This window comes from Rhinatrema bivittatum, chromosome 9 (assembly GCF_901001135.1).
Source record: "Rhinatrema bivittatum chromosome 9, aRhiBiv1.1, whole genome shotgun sequence".
Lineage (NCBI taxonomy): Eukaryota > Metazoa > Chordata > Amphibia > Gymnophiona > Rhinatrematidae > Rhinatrema > Rhinatrema bivittatum.
In genome coordinates, this window is record NC_042623.1 from 55,288,549 (window position 1) to 55,307,942 (window position 19,394).

The window sequence follows — 19,394 nt, forward strand, 5'->3', positions numbered from 1 at the left end:
GCCGCTTGGATCAGCATGGAGCAGCAGGCCTGGCCTGAGGTTGAGGGCAGACGGGCTTTGACACGAAAACATGACACCAAGGTTGGTGCAACGGCATCACAGACGAGGGTTGAAGACATGACACCAGGGTTGTTGAAGACATGACACCAAGGCTGATGTGGACGGCATCAGAGACAAGGGCTGGAACAAGACATGACACCAAGGTAGTTGAAGACATGACACCAAGGCTGATGCAAAGACATCATGGACCAGGGTCGATGCAATGGCATCCCAGACGAGGGTCGATGCTACGCCATCAGAGACATGACGAGGAACTTGACAGTCCAGACGAGACGAGAAGCTGGGCAGGAAGACATTGGCACTGTCTCTCAGGGTGCCCTACTCAGCCCACTTTTACGGGCGGACCCAATGGGCTGGTCGCGGACTACCCTGTCCCAGTGCGCGCCCTACACAGCCCAAGGAGGATGGTCATGGACCACGCTGAGAACAGGATGAGTGCAGGGAAGAATCCAGCCAAGGCAGCACTTCGACGACGAAGCCGTGAGTCATCCGAGGCACCACAAAGGCTGGCAGGGCATGACAGCTCAGGAGCACAGGAACGAATTCCATGCTCCATGCTCGGGAAAGACGTCATCCGAGAGAGTCACGGCCTAACAAGGACCAGAAGGCTCAGGAGCGCTGAAGCAAACACCAAGAAGGGCAGAAACACCAAGGAACCTGGGACAATCAGGAAGCAGAAAATCAAGACGGACACCAGGACACCTAGACGAGGACCTCAGGCACGAAGACTTGACTTGACAAGACATGAAGACGAAACAATGAGGAGCTCCACGAAGAAGACCTGACGGAGCTCTGGCAGGCAGGAGCCTCCAAAGTGAAGTAACTCCGATGCAAGGCGAAGACTGAAGTGACGGAGCAGCCCTTTATAGGGCTGGAGCAGGAAGTCCATCCTTAGTTGGGGCCAGCACACTTCCTGTGTCTGGCCCTTTAAATCTTGAAGAGAGACGCGCGCCGGCACCTAAGGAAGGAAGCAGGAGCTTGTGCAGGACCGCGGTCAGCGGCCTGCACTGACGTCTTCACACGCAGATGCAGGGCTGGCCTGGAAGGCAGGCCTCGAAGATGGCAGCGGCTCCAGCTGCTGCAGGAGGCCCCGGGGGCAGCTCCAGCTGCCACTCGAGCCCAGGGATGCGGCCTCTGTGCCGTGAAGATGACATGGCGTCGGCGGCGGCTCCCAGCCGCAGAGAAGGCAGGAAAGTCCACGGCTCCAGCCGCGGTGAAGGGTGGAACCAGGGGCGGCCTCCGGGCCGCATAAGGAAATCCAGTCCATGGCTCCAGCCACACAGGAAGGCCTGACGTCAGCGGCATCCATGCCGCGTCGGGTGAAGAGAGTTGAGCAATGCCTGCTCGCAGGGGGAACCCGCGGGCAGATTCCATGACATGTCCCTTTTCAGTCCTGGGGTACTAGTTGTTGTATATATTTCTTGGCTTCATCTGCTCCTAGGAAGTCGTGCTGGGAACCTTGGTGCCAAATGCCCAACTACGCGAGGAATTGTAGAGCAAATCTGATATTATGTTGAGCCAATTTCGAGTAAATAGAATGCTCTCCATTGCATCAGCACTCGATTAGAGAAGTCTTGAAAGATCAGTACTTTATTCTTTTTGTACAACAGTTGCTTTTTCTTATAGAAGGCTCTTAAAATCATACCCTTGTATGAGTAGTGAGATATTTTAGTGATCACTTTCCTGGGTCAGGACCGCTCCTGTGTCTTAGGCCCTAAGCAGTTGGCCCAATCGAAGATAATTATCCCTTGTAACTCCTGAAGGCCCAGCTCCTCCAATAACCATCTGTCCAAGAATTTGCTTACATCCACTGTGGCCTCATCTTCCGCTAGTCCCACAACGCATAAATTAGATTGCCTTGCATGATTTTCCAAATCATCTATCTTTTTTGTTTTCTCTTGCATTTCTTTTTCCAGTACATGCACTCGCTTCTCTAATTGCAGTATATCATCTTCCACGGTTGATAGCCAGCCTTCTGCCTGGTCTAAGCGCGGAGATATTTCAGGCAGTGAGGATTTTAGCTCTTCTATTTGTGTGGAAATGTGCGAAAAGCGATTGTCCAGGGAGGATACTATTGCATCTGTAAGCTGATCAATTAAGGTTGCATCAGAGTCCTCTGCAGTCCCTGTTTCTGTGCCATTGGCCATCTTGGGTGAGGCCGGCTTTACTTTCTCTTTCTCCCTCTTCGTTGCCCGGAATGCATAATGATGTGATTCCACTTACAATTTTTTCAACAAACACTTTCCAAGTTTCTTTCCTCCGGATTCAAAATCGGGAGGTACTTTTTCCTGCAGAAAAGTAAGAATAATTTAAAAAAAGGGGTGGTGGCACCCAGAGCTCAGCACGGTGCGACCAGCTAAGCCCACCACATCATGTGACTCTCTATTTTTTTATTTTAATACTTACTGCTCCTCTGGAGCAGAAGTATCTTCTACGCACCTGCTGGCGACCGGCATATACTTCCCCGGGGCAACAGCTAATGGTGCTGTCCCGGCCCGCTCCCCCGCCCCTCCCAGCTCAGACCATGCCCCTGAGCCACCCTTTTCAGCGGGCCCAGCACGCGTGTGGCCAGGTCTGTTGTAAAATGTGCACAAGGCCCCGGTTTTTACACGTGTGGCCCTTTTAAAATGGGGCCGGACCTGAAAATGCTACCAATAAGTTAAAATGTGTCAATTGGGGGAGCAGTTTGTTAGCTAAAAGTATGGCTCTGCATTCCCATTGGCTGTCTCCTTAGTTACTTGTTTTTGTTGCCAAGGTTGCATTTGTTACCTGGGAATGGTCAGTGCCTGGTAACAAATGTAAATAAACAAGTGATATAATAATGCCATTAAGTTCTACTCAGAAAAAGCAAAAGCATGTAATGCAAATGCATATTTGGAATTTGCCAATCCCTTTGTATTTTAGGAAAGGGGCCCTGGCATTTTAGGATTTGCATACTTTTAATTCCTCTGGTATCTGTCTGTATGTTTGGGTAGGGGGGGCAGTAAACAGTGAGAGGGGAAGTGACTGGGTAAATGTATAGGGTGACAGGTGGGAGACATACTGTTTGGGGTGGTGGCTGGTGAGATAGAGGCAGCCTGGTGTGTGTGTGTGTGTGTGGAGGGGGAGGTGACTGGTGAGAGGGGGAGTGACTGGGGTGACTATATGGGGTGACAGGTGGGAGAAAAACTGGAGTGGTGAGTGGTGAGGGCGGGTGAATCTGGTGACAGATAGAGAGAGACTGTTTGGGGTGGTGACTGGTGAGAAAGTGGCAGCCTGGTGTGTGTGTGGGGGTGGGGGGGGTGACTATTGAGTGACTGGGGTGACTGTATGAGGTGATGGGAGAGAGAGGCAGCCTTGAGAGTGGGGGTGACTAGTGAGGGAGGGAGTGACTGGGGTAACTGTATGGGGTGACAGGTGAAAGAGAAACTGGAGTTGTGAGTGGTGAGTGCGGGTGAATGGGGTGACAGATAGGGAGAGACTGTTTGGTGTGTGACTGGTGAGAAAGTGGCAGCCTGGTGTGTGTGTGTGTGTCTGTGTGTATGTGTGGGGTGACTGTTGAGTGACTGAGGTGACTGTATGAGGTGATAGGTGGGAGAGAGAGGCAGCCTCGAGAGTGGGAGAGAGAGTCAACCTTAAGAGTGGGGGTGACTGGTGAGAGGGTGTTGGGGGTTTGTCTAATTGGTGGCCACAATTAGCCAACTTCAGTTAGTGAAAGAAAGGCCACAGAGAAGGAAAGTGTCTATAACTCCTGTTGCAAATTCTGTTATTTTTAGAGAGAGTCCTCTCTAGATATCTCTGGGAACTAAAAGTTATTATTTTTTCCAAAGGCTATGCAGATTCTAAAAATGCTTATGCGCTGAAACCATGAGAACTGTTAGCCCAAGGTCAGACCAGAAACCTGGGAGTAACAGGGGGTGGCAGTAAACACCAGACAGCACCAAGCAGATGTGCTGGATTGTGATAAAAACAGTAGGAGGGAGGGGGATTCCACTCCTGCTTTTTGCAAGTTAGGATAAAAGTAAGCAGACCTGTGAGAACAACACAGCATCACCTGTTACTTATTTCTCAGACTTCAGTAGCTGAACGGATTTTTTTGGGCCCATTTCATCTGTCATTAGGAACATAAGATTTGCTATCTTTATATGTATCTTTTAATACCTTTCTAATTATTATTATTTGCTTGCAATCACCTCTCCAGTGCTTGCTGTTTACCATTTGTGTTATTATGTTCTTGTTTAGTAAGTGCTCAAATAAACTTTCCATCTAATACTGGATATCTGATGTACTGACTCACTGTATGTGTACATAAGAATATAAGAACATAAGCTGCCATACTGGGTCAGACTGAGGGTCCATCAACTTCAGTATCCTGTTTCCAACAGTGGCCAATCCAGGTACCTGGCAAATACCCAGGATGAAAGAAAAGAAATAGATGCCTGTAGTCCTTAAAACATCCTTTATTGCAGTGGAGACACAAGGGTAGCCCGACTCTGGCCGAGTTTCGGCCGTTTCAAAAACGGCTGCCCCCTCAGGGCTTACAATAATCTTCTTGAATTCATTAGTTTATATATCGACTAAGAATATAATGTGATCATATAAAGAGCTGTATGATCTCTTATGTTGCGTCTTGAAGCATTCGCCGGAACCCTCGCTGAACGACCTCCTGCAGTCGATCTCCTGCCGGCGCCATTTTCCGTATGAAAACGATTCGCGGCGGGAAATCGCTCCCTGACCCCCGCTGGACCTCCAGGAACTTTTGGCCAGCTTGGGGGGGGGCCTCCTGACCCCCACAAGACTTGCCAAAAGTCCAGCGGGGGGCCGGAAGGACCTCCTGCCGTCCAATCGTGTTCGTCTATGGCCGCCGCCATTGTGGAAAATGGCGCCGGCCGAAGACAACAAGATTCAGTAGCAGGAGCCCGTTCCGGACCGCTGGCCGTTCCGGACCGCCGCTGGACCCGCAGGTTATTTAAGTGTCATTTGGGGGGGGGGTTCGGGAGAGGGTGGGGGATTTAATTTTAAAGGTCGGGGGTGGGTTTTAGGGGGGTTTAGTGTGCCGGCTCACGATTCTAACGATTTATAACGATAAATCGTTAGAATCTCTATTGTATTGTGTTCCATAACGGTTTAAGACGATATTAAAATTATCGGACGATAATTTTAATCGTCCTAAAACGATTCACATCCCGAGTATAGCAGTAAGGCAGAGTGGCATGGGAGATATCAGTCATTCTGTTGAAGCTCGCGTGCCAGTTGTCAGATTCAGTACAAGAAAATTAACTGTGATGAGTATCTGTTGCATTTGGCAGTCCATGGGCTGCTCCCGTGAACTGCCACACTTACCTCCCTTGGCCCGGCCCATCTCGCGGCTCCTCAATGTGGTGGAATGCTGCCAGATACCTTTGCGGCAGGACATTGCCACCCCAACCAGATGAACTCCTCCTAGGTGCACGGTGGTGGCTGATATCATCACATTTAAAGGGCCCACAGTGGGAAAAGATCTCGTGGTGCCTCTTGATGACCTCACAGGCTCTGGCCTACAAAGGGCTCTCGCTGTCCTTTTCTCACTGCCCCCAGCAGTGTGTTTTGCTTCCCAGTGTTCTGGTCTTCATCCAGTTTTGTCTTCAGTCTTCATCCCAGTCTGTTCCATTCTCCATTGCATGCTTATTCCCAGCCCTATCCATCCCTCTCCCTCTCTTTTGAATGGATACCCAGTTTGACCTCTTCCTGTACTTCAGATATGATTGACCCCCCCACCTGCCTCTGACACCTGCCTGGTCTTCAAATATGCCTGACTGCTGTCTGCTACTGACCCCTACCTGGACTTTGAATATGCCTGCTTGCCGCTTGGAACATCAGGACTAGAATATAGGGTGTTGGATACAACAGGACATCGGTACGTCTAGACACCAGGACATAAGGGCGTCTGGACATCTATGGCATCTGAACATCAGGGACGTCTGGAACATGAAGCATGGAACATCAGGTACTTCTGGTCTGGGGACATCAGGACAAGAACATCCGGAGACTGGACATTTGAAGACAGAAACATCTAAAGAGAAGGAGATCTGGACATCTGGAGACAAAGAGACTGGATCCGATGAGAGACCAGGACATGGAATGAAGATGAAGACAAAGATTCAGGAACCACAGATGAAGACAAGGAATACCAACGAAGAACAGAGTGCCTTGAAGAAGTGAGGGAAGGTTCACAGAGGTCTCCTGGAATGAAGAGCTTGAACAGAAAATCCAGGGAAAATCCAGGAGCAGTCCAGTTCCATGACTGCCTCCTTGCAAAGCCGAAGACAGAATGAACGAAGGCTATAGGGCTGAAGAAGAAATGCCTTGGAGGAGCCCACAAGGACTGCCAGGGAGTAGCCCACAAGGACTGCCCACTGCTGGCCCTTTAAATAGGGCTGAGAAGCTTGGCATGCGTGCCTAAGAAGGGGCAGGACCTTGGAGAGTGGTGTCCATGCCGCAAGGAGGAAGCAGGCCCCAAAGTGAGTGGCTCCCTGCTGCGAAGAAGGAAGATTGATGGCGGCTCCCTGCCACATGAAGAGGAGCTCCGGAGCGGCCTCCAGACCAGCAGAAGAGGACCCGATTGATGGCGGCCTCCGGGCCAATGGAAGAGGAGCTTCGAGGTGTCTCCCAGGCCACAGAAGAGGAAAGCTGTGACGGCCTAGCTGCAAAGAGACGGTGATAGCGGGCAGCTCCCTGCCGTGGGAAGATCCAACAGCGGCAGCTCTGTCCGCCGCGAGTGGTAGCTTCGGCAGTCTCCGGTGGCGGCGACCTCTGGGCCTCAAGAAGAAGGAAAGCCGGTGGCAGCCTAGCCGTAAAGAAGGCAGCGTTCGATGGCGGCCTCCAGATCACAAGGGGACCCGAATCATGCCGCATGGAAGGCGGCAATGTCAGTGGCAGCGGCTGCTGAGGACGGCAAATGGCAGCGGTGGTGATGTCAGCGGCCTCCAGGCCGCAAGGGGATGGCGGCAGCCTCCAGGCGGCATTGGAAGGCAGGCTGGCAGTGTAGATGTGAGAGGCTGCTTGTGGGCCTATCCCACAAACCAGAATCATAACACTTTAAGAAATTCAGCATACTAGCATTATTATGATGCCCCACTTGGTTTCCTTGGCTTATATCCTTTGAAGTGCCTCCAAATTAGGAATGTGAATCGGGCTTCTTGTCCTATTTTCAAAATTGTCAGAAATCGGGGGCTCCTGATAAGAGAACCCCATGATTTTGTTCCTGGGGTTCTCTTATCGTTTTGGGGGAGGGCGGGAAAAATGGCACACCAAAACAATCCCTAAACCCACCCCGACCCTTTAAAGCTGTTCCCTTAGCTTTCCCCAATCTCCCCGAACCCCCCCAAAACTTTTTACAAAGTAGCTGGTGGTCCAGGGGGGTCCCGGGAGCCATCTCCCGCTCTCGGGCCTTCGGCTGCCACTAATCAAAATGGCGCCGATGGCCCTTTGCCTTTACTATGTGACAGGGTATCCGTGCCATTGGCCGGCCCCTGTCACATGGTAGGAGCACTGGATGGCCCGCGCCATTTTTAAAGATGGCGCCGGCTTGTCCATTCACATCTCTACTCCAAATCATGGATTTGTTTCATGATTCCTTCTCTGCATCCTTGGGGGTCAATGCTAGCACTGGAGTTGAGGTAGAGAGTATATCCTGATAAACAATGCAAAGGACATCAGTCACACTCTGTACCACACTGCCTGCTCTTCCTCACCATCATCACTAGTTTCATTGGTCCCCTCTATTGCTAAAAAGGAGGATAAAAAATTATTAACTAATCCTCCTAAACTTTCTTCAGACAGTAGCTCTGTGATTTCTTCTTCAGGGAGTCCCATACAGGATCCTTCATCTTCAGATGATTCAGAAGCACATGCTGTCTGTGCTACCCTGACAGCTGCACCAATGGAAAATCATGCTGTTGGATTTGGGTCTTAGCACTTCTATTACCTATACTGCACTGCTGCTACTGTCTGCCTTGGATGCCTCTGCCATTTTTACCCTTGCCTCCAAAACAACAGTGGCAAGAAAACAGGAGATGTTGCACAATCATCTCCAAATTTGCAGTCTCTTCTAGCTGGAGCTGCCTGCCTTGCCATCAAATTTGGATTTAAACAAGTCCCTTTTCAACCTGTTTTAGTGCCACCGTCTGTAAAGAACATTTTTCCTCTGCCTCTGCTTTTCCCGACATCACTGCCTACTATGGATTTGGATACTAAATAAGTCTGTAATTGACTGTGTGTGCACCACTGACAAAGTGGACAATGCAGGTGTGCACAGCTGAGACTGCAGACTGCTGTATAACTGCTTGCCTGCTGTATGCTGCTTGCTTGCTGCAGTGATCTGCCCAAACTGCTCCTCACCTCTCTGGATTGGATTGGATTGGCTCAGCAGTGCCCACTGCCTAATACCCAGTACCCATCAGAGAAAAAAACCCCCACTCTGTACTGGCACTTGCTGATCCATTGCCACTGTCTCCACACTCTTCTTCCTACACCCAGATCCTGCACCCTTAACCAGAGGAGAAAAAAAAAACCAACATTAGCAAAGCTTCCTGCCTGGCTGGCAACCTGCATTTCTTTCCAGTGGGTTGCACCAGTGCAGCAATACTAAAGCAACAGACAGCCAAACAGATTTTTACTAAAATTGAAAGAAGTGACCTGTAAGAGCAGAGCACAATAAACAATCTCCTCTCAGAGCAAAGTCTCAGAAGAAATGGTGCAGCACTGCCTGCTCCACACATGTCTAGACTGCAGGATCAGAATTACTGGATTAGTTGCTTCTAAGGTTTCCTTGCCAACAAGTCTGCCCAGTGCCCACCAGTCCATGACAAGGTTGTGACATCATACATGACTCACAAGGAAGGGCCAGCAGGGATGGGCTTGCTGGCTGCTGATTACAGTAACTTTTTAAAACTGTTAGTACAGTGAAGAAGTGCACTTGTTATCATCCCATTCATTCCTATCAGCCGAAAGACCTTAGGAATGAATGGGGACAAATACAAATGAAACTAATGGGATATGGTTCATTCATGGGATCTTCCCCATTCATTTTGTGGTCCTCACAAATAAACAAATGGGATCCATTTGTTTTGGACGTGACATTCATTTAAACACATGCACATCCCTATTGAAATTCTGCCACTGGGAAAATAATTAACAGGAGAATACAGTTCGTACTTACCAATTAATAAAGAAGGGCAAGTAGAAATCTCATCCTTGTAGTGGAGATAAAATACTTTGGATTCTGTAAGGTGAGAAAAAAGTAAATTTTGGATTAAATCTTTTATACTGAATATTTTTACATTCAAATATAGTGAAATATATGAAATAAAAAAGATTTATGGAAGAAAAAAAAAGGATGTTTCAAAGCAAAAAGAACCAAAATTAAATAGAACTACTCATCATGATCTTCACCCATGGGGTAATGTCTCCAAATTGGTTAACATTTCACACAATCTAGTTTTCTCCTGTCAAGAGAGATTGTCAAGAGTTCTCAGTCTAAAGAAGCATACACCTGATTTTTTAACATTTAGAAAGCTAGCATGATTCCACTTGCCTCAGCATTCAGTAGCGGTTTCATTTCTGCTTTCTTTTATTTAAGCAATATATCTCATACGTCAGTACTTTTATTTTTATTCCAACATAATCATTTACTTTCAACTTTGGCCTATTTTCCATCTGCATAGGAAAGTAGATTTAGAACATCCTGTGACCATTAGTTTCCTAATCGCTCTGTCTGCATAGCCACATGTCTAATGGCAATTCTTACCCAAAATTTTCCATTATATTTGCAAGTTACATTCTAAACATATATGCTAATGTCTGGTTGTCTTCTTTGCACAATTACCTTTTGGCCTATTTCTGATAATCAAACTAAGGGGGGCATTTTCCAAAGCGATCGCACGCGAAAAGTCCCTTTTCGCGTGCGATCACTAAATGGGGATGGCGTCAAGACCAGAACAGGAGGAGTCGGGGAGGCACCGAGGCGGATGCCACAAAGACATCGTGGACAGCGAAAAGGTAAGAACTCTTTCCGCTGCCAATTTCGCGCCCAATAGCGCCACCTTTTATGATGGCGCTATTGGGTGCGAAAGACGGCAGCGATCGCACCGCAGAGGTGCGATCGCTGCCGGCTTTCGCAGGCCCGCCCCCCGCTTCGCCCCCCCACGCCCTGTACCACGTGATTCAAAGAGCCCGGTGGTATTAGTGAATCTAGGCCTAAAATACTCAAGAAAAGCTGTTTCTAAATCTCCACAAGACAACCATTCTAGACAGTTATATGGTCCTAGTGCCCTATCTGAAGCCACAGAAATTTTAAATGAGTGTATGTATAGGTTCTGCTCAGAAGTAAACCCTTTTTTTTACTGTTTCACAGCACATTTGGCCATTCCATTTGAGATAGGATGCTATAGAGCAGTACATATATATCAGATGACATCGTGTACCATGAAATCCTGAAATTTTTCTGAGATGTGAAAAAATGTATGTATGTGGGACCATGTGCAAGCAACAGAAATTTTAAAAGCCGTGACTTCTGCACGTGCCAAAATAAGGGGGCAGGGAATGGGTGGACATGGGCATTTCGGGGCAGGGGCCAACACTTATGAGAATATTCTAAAACTGGAGGCTGTACCACGTGTCAGCTTGTTAGCCGCATAACTTTACTACTACTCCTGATGAGGAGCAACTCTGTAGATCTCACATTTTAGGAAATACACAAGAGGGTGAGGGGTCCAGGTCAACTGGGGATGTAAAGGATAAAGAACCTTGAGATTGATTGGGCAAACTGGTGGACTCATTGGGAAAACTGGTAATGTCCCTTGCATGAGCTTGTTTTTAAATCCACTTACATATGCATGTAAAAGCCAGCAAAGTCTTATGGAAGATATGTGTGAAAAAATTAGGATCATACTTATGCATGATTGGTATATTTTAAAACATGTTTTTGCAAGTGCATGCATAATTTAAAATTCCAGTGTATCTCTGCTTGTACACCGTTATGCACGTGTATGGGCACAAGCATGCTCATTTTAAAATTAGTTTGAAAGCCATTATCAGTCACAAAAATTTCTGGTAGACCATGTGTTGACAAAAATTGTTGCTGCTGAGTTATAGTGACCTCAGAAGTAATGAAAGGCATTTGTATTGCCTCAAGCCATTTGGATTGTGCATTCAACAGAACCAATAGCATTATTTCCCAGAATGGTTCGATAAAATCTGCTCTCAGGGGTTAATTTAGTCATTTCCATGGTGCGCAGACACAGTGGCAGATGTACAGTGGCAACCCTAGCAAATAGTACAATTCCTACCACCTCCTCATGGTCATTGACCATGCCTGGCCACTATAGTACCACAGCTGGCAATCTCCTTCATCTGGGGCATGCATGCAAGCACATCATACAGTTGCCCATAACAGCTAGTCTCAATTACTTGGGAACAACCATCTGCTTGGATCCTGATTTTCCAACAGTAATGAAAAATCAGTTCCAGGCAGTGGTTGGTGATCTGCCAGATCATACCAGGTTACCAACCTGCAATCCTGCAGCGCATAAAAGAGTGAATCTCAGCATAGTAAGTCCAGGATGTCAGTAAAAAAAAATGTTCATCAGCTAACAACCCTAATATGGTCAGAATTTAAACCCTACCAGTTTTTTTCTGAACCATCTGCTAAAACATGTGAAATAACCACTTCTATCCCATAGTTCAAGGCATCTCATGTCAAAACCATCAGCTACCTGGCTTTAAAATGTATCAGTACCCATGATGACTGCAGCAGTTTTTCTGAGACAGGAAGAACAGCCTTTTGCATTGCCCCCCATCATATGTATTCATGAAATATGTTTCTGCAACAGAAACAGACTGGACTATTTATGGAGAAACATGATAGTAATTTAGGATCTCTAGAAATGTCTTCAGCTATGTTACATGGTGCAGGTGTTTTTACTAGTGCCTATATCTTATCTTTCATTAGATGCAACTCCTTCATATTAATGACATGACTTAAATATTGCACCAATTTTGCAAAAATAAATCATTTGTTTGCATTCAGCTTCAATCCCACCTGTTGTAACTTTTGAAGGGTGGGAAACATATGAATAAACCTTATACAATTATTAAAGGGGCACTCATAAATGTGGTTGCAACATACATAGAGTATGCAATGCCTAGTCTTCAAGAATGAAAAGTCACTTATCTCATATGAAAGTTCTTCAAGAAATCGTAACAGATGCCTACCACTGGAATTGACATAGCTGTGTTTTGGCGTCATCATATGCATGCTTCCAAGACTTCTCCCACTGCTACTATTTTTTCAAAAGTGAACATTTGCTATTTAAAGCTAACACATGACAAATGGCATATCAGAACACATACTCAAATTTCACCAATCAAAAACAAAGTGCTTACATTTCTAAATGGTGCATCAAAGCATATGTCCAAAAAATATTTGGAAATTTTTATTTAAAAATTGGAAGGCAACTAACAAAATTTTATAAATAGATAAATAAATATTACAAAAATAATTATAAAATGGCTTCCCACTTCATGTTAACATGTAACCCATATGAATGTACAGTACCGAGTTAAAAAATCTAATGTAGTTCTTTTTCTGACAAAAATTTAGCAGAATTTCCACCAGTTCAATGAGATTTGACTTGATCAATGACAAACCAAGCAAGATTCTCAAAGTGATGATTTACAAATACAATGGGTCACTAGAGGGTAGGGATGTGAATCATTTTTTGACGATTTAAAATATCGTCCGATATATTTTAAATCGTCAAAAATCGTTAGGGCCACGATACAATACCAATTCCCCCGATTTATCGTCAAAAAATCGTAAATCGGGGGAAGGGTGAGGGCAGGAAAACCGGCACACTAAAACCCCCTAAAACCCACCCCCGACCCTTTAAATTAAATCCCCCACCCTCCCGAACCCCCCCAAAATGCCTTAAATTACCTGGGGGTCCAGCGGCACACTAAAACACCCTAAAACCCACCCCCGGCACACTAAAACCCCCCTAAAACCCACCCCGACCCTTTAAATTAAATCCCCCACCCCAAATGCCTTAAATTACCTGGGGGTCCGTAGCGGCGGTCCGTAGCTTAAATTACCCCCGGGTCCGTAGCTAAATCGGGGGAAGAGGGAGAGCAGGAAATCCGGCACACTAAATCGTGGTGTCTTCAGCCGGCGCCATTTTGCAAAATGGCCGCCGCAAAATGGCGGCAGCCATAGACCAATACGATTCGACGCAGGAAGTCGTTCCGGACCCCCGCTGGACTTCTGGCAAGTCTTGTGGGGGTCAGGAGGCCCCCCCAAGCTGGCCAAAAGTTTCTGGGGGTTCAGCGGGGGCCCTGGAGCGATCTCCTGCCGCGAATCGTTTCCGTACGGAAAATGGCGCCGGCAGGAGATCGACTGCAGGAGGTCGTTCAGCGAGGGTTCCGGGAACCCGTACGGAAACGATTCGCGGCAGGAGATCGCTCCAGGGCCCCCGCTGGACCCCCAGAAACTTTTGGCCAGCTTGGGGGGGCCTCCTGACCCCCACAAGACTTGCCAAAAGTCCAGCGGGGGTCCGGAACGACCTCCTGCGTCGAATCGTATTGGTCTATGGCCACCGCCATTTTGCGGCGGCCATTTTGCAAAATGGCGCCGGCTGAAGACACCACGATTTAGTGTGCCGGATTTCCTGCTCTCCCTCTTCCCCCGATTTAGCTACGGACCCGGGGGTAATTTAAGCTACGGACCGCCGCTACGGACCCCCAGGTAATTTAAGGCATTTGGGGTGGGGGATTTAATTTAAAGGGTCGGGGTGGGTTTAGTGTGCCGGGGGTGGGCTTTAGGGTGTTTTAGTGTGCCGCTGGACCCCCAGATAATTTAAAGCATTTGGGGAGGGTGGGGGATTTAATTTAAAGGGTCGGGGGTGGGTTTTAGGGGGTTTTAGTGTGCCGGTTCACGATTTTAACGATTTTAACGATACTCTAAACACCCAAACGGCGACGATATGATTCCCTCCCCCTCCCAGCCGAAATCGATCGTTAAGACGATCGAGGACACGATTCACATCTCTACTAGAGGGACCATAATCTTACCAGTGGTAATGTAGCTGCAGTGCTCAATTAAACCTGTTTTCACCATCCGAATAGTAAAAGCCACGTTCAGTAAAAGGCATTGGCACTGTATAACATAAATAACATTTTGGATGAACCAACATTTTTTTTTAACATTTTCCTCATTTTTTTGACCAAAAGCATCACCAATTTTAGAAGATAGAGTGTCAAGGAATGTCAAATCAGTGTGTACTACCATATTTAGATCCATGACTGTAAGCTACTAGAGGATTTTTTTAAAGACAGGATATAACTGTAAGATATGCCGCTTAGCACGATAGTTTCACTCTAGGCGGGATATAAGTATTATTAATTAAAAAAATAAATGCCAGTGCTGGTGAATAATCTTTTTAATGCTAGCCATGTGAGAAAAAAAAGGGAAAACACAGGATGATCTATCAAAGCCATGATGCAAGGTGCTGTGATGTTGCAATAACTGAATGTTGCAGTGAATGAAGTCTTGTTCATATAAATGTTTTGCTGTACCATTTTGAAATTTTAGCACTTTGCTTTTGATTGGTGAAAATTCACTGTGTTCTAATATGTCTCTTTTGAGAAAATGGTAACAGCAGGAGAAGCCTTGGAACCAAGCATATGATGATGCCAAAACACAGCCTTCGTGGCAGGATAAGTCCTCAGTGCTGGGCCTGGGCAGTTAATGGACTTCTCCTCCATGAACGTATGCAAACCTCTTTTAAGCCTTCCACATAGAAACTAGAGAGGTAATGCCCGAGAAAAGCTGGTATTTAATAGAGGCATCAATAGAAAGAGAGGGATTAGAAATCACTTAGGAATTCTCTGGGCTAGAGAAGTTAGGTAATGCAGAGGTGGAGGAATATAATTCAGATGAAATTCAGTATGACAGAGAGGGAACGCAAAGAGGGGCGGATTTTAAAAGCCCTGCTCGCGTAAATCTGCCCGGATTTACACGAGCAGGGCCTTGCGCGCCGGCGCGCCTATTTTCCATAGGCCTGCCGGCGCGCGCAGAGCCCCGGGACTCGCATAAGTCCCGGGGTTTTTTGTCGGGGGCGTGTTAGGGGCAGGGCCGATCGACGCGGCGTTTTGGGGGCGGGACGCGGCGTTTCGGGGTGGGCCCGGGGGCATGGTTTCGGCCCGGGGTGGTCCGGGGGCGTGGCCGCGCCCTCCGGAACCGCCCCGGGTTGCGTCTCAGCGCGCCAGCAGCCTGCTGGCGCGCGTGGATTTATGCCTCCCAGAGGGAGGCGTAAATCCCTGGACAAAGGTAGGGGGGGGGGTTTAGATAGGGCCCGGGGGGGTGGGTTAGGTAGAGGAAGGGAGGGGAAGGTGAGGAGAGGGCGAAAGAGAGTTCCCTCCGAGGCCGCTCCGATTTCGGAGCGGCCTTGGAGGGAATGGAGGCAGGCTGCGCGGCTCGGCGCGCACCAGCTGCCCAAAATCGGCAGCCTTGCGCGCGCCGATTCTGGATTTTAGCAGATAGGCGCGGCTACGCGCCTATCTACTAAAATCCAGCGTACTTTTGTTTGCGACTGGTGCGCCAACAAAAGTACGCGAACGCGCATTTTTTTTTAAAATCTACCCCCACTGCCTACCAGCTTAGCTCTCTCCCTTTGATGGAATGGGGATACAAAGTACCCAACTTTAGTGTTATTCTTTTAATACATGACAAAATCTTTATAATGGTCAGGTAACCTTCCCCTTTCATTTTTCCGTTCATTAGTTACGTATTTATTCATTTCCCAAAAAAACCTCATCCCAACCCTTTACATTTAATTAACTACAACCCCCCCCCCCTCCTGACCCCTCCAAGACTTACCAAAAGTCCTTGGTGGTCCAGTGGGGGTCCCAGTGCGATCTCCTGCACGCGGACTGTCGGCTGCCGGTATTCAAAATGGCGCTGATAGCCTTTGCCCTCACTATGTCACAGGGGCTACCGGTGTCATTGGTCGGCCCCTGTCACATAGTAGGAGCACAAGAGATGCCACAAATGAAATGTCCAGTTACATCCAGGGTCCTTAGACTTTAATGAGCCAGGATTTACTTGATCTCTACCTCTGTGGATGTGTCCCTCCAGGCAGGGGTTTGAAACCAGTTTATCCTCCATGACCAGGAATGATAAGTGTCCCAAGTGGGCTGGGGGGTATCCTAACCGTGATGGATACTCTACCCAGTACCTGAGGCCCATGAAGAATTCCGTACTCCAACTTGGCAGTGACCTGTGTCCTGAGGTGGAAACTCCGTTGGGGGTCTCCAGATGTCCTTCTCCTCTTTTCTCCCTCTGCCTCCTTTTCACAATATAGATGCAGCAGGCCTCCCGGGAGGAAAGGTCAGCCACTGAAAGCAGTCCTTCCAGCTTCCAGCTTGGGGCAAGGAAGGGTGGCAATAAACAGCTTCTTTCCATCTTGGTAGTAAAAACTCAATCCCTTATCATTGAGGCTAACACTGTATCCATTTTAGGTGTTACTAGGATTTTACTTAGTTACCAATACAGTTAATGGAAGACTTGCAGGATGGGTATTCGTAACTACCACCTTCTCTATAATAGTCTGTTGTAAGCAGACACATTTACCAATTAGTAAAATTTCAGCCAAAGGTGGTGATTTGATTTTCTTTGGCCCTACTTTCACAAAACCAATTCTTTCTGCATCTTGCTACTGTAAGTTTTTCAAAATGTTAGATAATCTCGTATCATTATTTAAATCAGCTGTAATTTTTGACAGATTGAGATCCTGCAAAGTATTCATCCCTAGGATTCCTGGGATTTCTATGCTGATTTGATGAGCTGTGAGTTTATCTGGCACTCACAAATATGTATTTTTGCTTCGTCTTCTGGCCTAAGCAATCTACATCTGCCTCAATGCAACTTAATACTTGTAGTGTTAAACCATTTGCAGCTGTTAATTTCACCCAGCTCGCATCCTCTAAACTACATCTCTTTTCAAAATGGTTATGAAAGTGAGTAGCTGTGTACCTACATAACAACTTGTCTTCACCAGACCAATTAATATATCTAAAATAGGGCTTTTTCCACATGCTAGTTGTTTCTTTTTCTCCAGTTCTAGTTCTAATGTAGCTTTCCCTGAAAGAAGCCTAACTGTAGAAATAGTCGGAGTTTCCTCAGTTCCTGCACCTGCTGATGACCGCAGTTTTGATTTTGTAGCACTGGAAATCTGACATGAAATTTGTTTTCCTGTTGTGGACTTATTTTCTTCTCACTCTTGCAATCTCTTGCAAAGTGACTAGGTTCTTGGCACCTGAAGTAAATAATTTCCCACCTCTCATTTCGGAAACTTGAAAAGTTTTGTTCTTGATATCTCCGTCTCTGATCATACCTCTCATTGAAACTTCTAGGGGTATATCTTTCTCTGTATTGAGCATACTGTCCTTGACTGTCCATGGTACCTTAAGTACATTGTGCTGTCTGATAGTTCCTATTCTAATCTGTCCTGTTGCTGTATCATTTCTTCTTGTCTTCTGCATAAATTCATCATCATCTTGCTCAAATTTTCCACATCAGAAGATGGTTCTGTAGTAGTGGTTCTGACTGTTACCTCATTTCTTCTACGCACTAATAATTTAGGGGCATCTCTTCTTTCATCAAACTCATTTTGTGCTGCCCATAGAATAGCTAATTACATAACCTCAGGCAATGTTTTCTCTGGGTATTTATTTATTTATTTTATTTATTAACTTTTATTTACCGACATTCGTGCAGCACATCATGCCGGTTTACAAAGAACTCAGGTGGGCGATACAATAAAACATTAGAACAAATGTAGATATGTAGGTACTCAAACTCTTCTGTATCTCCCATCTGAGACTGCTGCCTCTCAAACCCAATGCAAATCTCTTGTTCAGCATTTTGGCTGGATGAGCTATACAAAAAGAGTCTTTTGTGAATGCCCAGTTCAGTTTTTCTTGGAGACTGTATGCATAGGTGCATAGATCTTCTCCTGGAGCCTGTCTCCAATTCTTTTACTCATACACTCATGGGAACTCTGTCACCATATACTTCTTGCAGCTGATAGAAAAGATCTTCCATATTTCTAGGTCTCAGTCTAGCTTTTAGCAACATCCTGAGCTTATTCTAGTAGATGATCCTTCACAATTTCTAATTGGTCAGCTTCCAGAAGATGTATTACCTTAAGAGCTGTCCTAGTCTGCTCTATCCAATCTTCTACTTGCGTATTTCTTGGCTTCTTTGGAAGACCAGAGAAATCTGGTACCTTCTTTTGCTTTGGTTTTTACCTGGTGGTTAACCTAGCTCCTTCCATGTTCTTCTCAAAGCTGGTCCTTGATTCTCTCTGGGCCTCCATTGCCTATCAAATTATTTCATTTTGCCTTTTCATCCTTTCTTCCTGTTCGTCTAATCTTCCTACATCGTATTCGTTGTGCTCGCCAGTCTTCACTCCTGTTGCTTATTTCCTTATTATAACTTCCTAAATCTCCACAAAATCTAAACCCAAAGGACAGAAAAACAGCTGATACCCAAGAAAATACAACTCATATAAAACAGTTACCCCTATACCTTTTGGTTAAATGTAGATAATAAAAAAAAACTACAGGTAATTTCCTGTTCGTATCTGCCAATTCTTTAACTGACCACCTTTGTGTGTGGCAGACCTCTCACTCTCAGTAGCCAAGTTTGGCAATTTAGATCATATGTTACAAGTTGGGTACCACTACACAGAAACATAGAAACATAATGGCAGAAAAAAACCGTATGGCCCATCCAGTCTGCCCATCTGTCCAATTAATTTAGGATTATAATTCTCATCACTTCCTTAGACATTCCTTGTAGATGGTTAACACAAAGGGGTTAGTTAAGAGGAATACTCTCCTTCCTGTCAGGGCACCTAACTAGGACTAAAGGGGTTTGGCACCCAGCCGAGCAGTTTTTTGTGTTTTAGTGAAGAAATATGAATATACACAAATATTTTTATATATTTTCATCTGAGGCTTATTTTTGGTTTGGATCATTTGTATGAACCAAAAATGGACTCATTCTTATGTTTTTCACATTCCTTGAAAATGAATGCACCTCGCTAGTTGTAATACTGTCTTTCTATGGTAAATAGGAGTGGTAGATTGTTGCACAGGGTTTAAGGAAGGATACCCTGTAAGCACTTGCTTTCTTCTATGATGTTTCCATTCTTTTGCAGACATATCTTTTTTATTTGTTCTTAAAAAGAATTAGTCACTTAAGCAAGCACATTAAGCAATGTACAAAGTAAATATTCAAAAAAAAAAGCAGAGAT

At 46.2% G+C, this 19,394-nt stretch overlaps 1 protein-coding gene across 1 annotated transcript in view; it reads right to left on the bottom strand.

Moving 5' to 3' along the window:
* The window catches only part of LAMB4 (laminin subunit beta 4), a 261,501-nt gene extending 252,026 nt beyond the window's left edge, over nt 1-9,475 (bottom strand). Inside the window, exons 1-2 of the mRNA XM_029617285.1 lie at nt 9,472-9,475; nt 9,239-9,301 (exon numbers count right to left, since the gene is read on the bottom strand). Of these exons, the coding sequence (XP_029473145.1) occupies nt 9,239-9,301; nt 9,472-9,475 (67 nt within the window). The remainder of the gene's footprint in view (nt 1-9,238; nt 9,302-9,471) is intronic.
* Nucleotides 9,476-19,394: the final 9,919 nt, after the last annotated feature.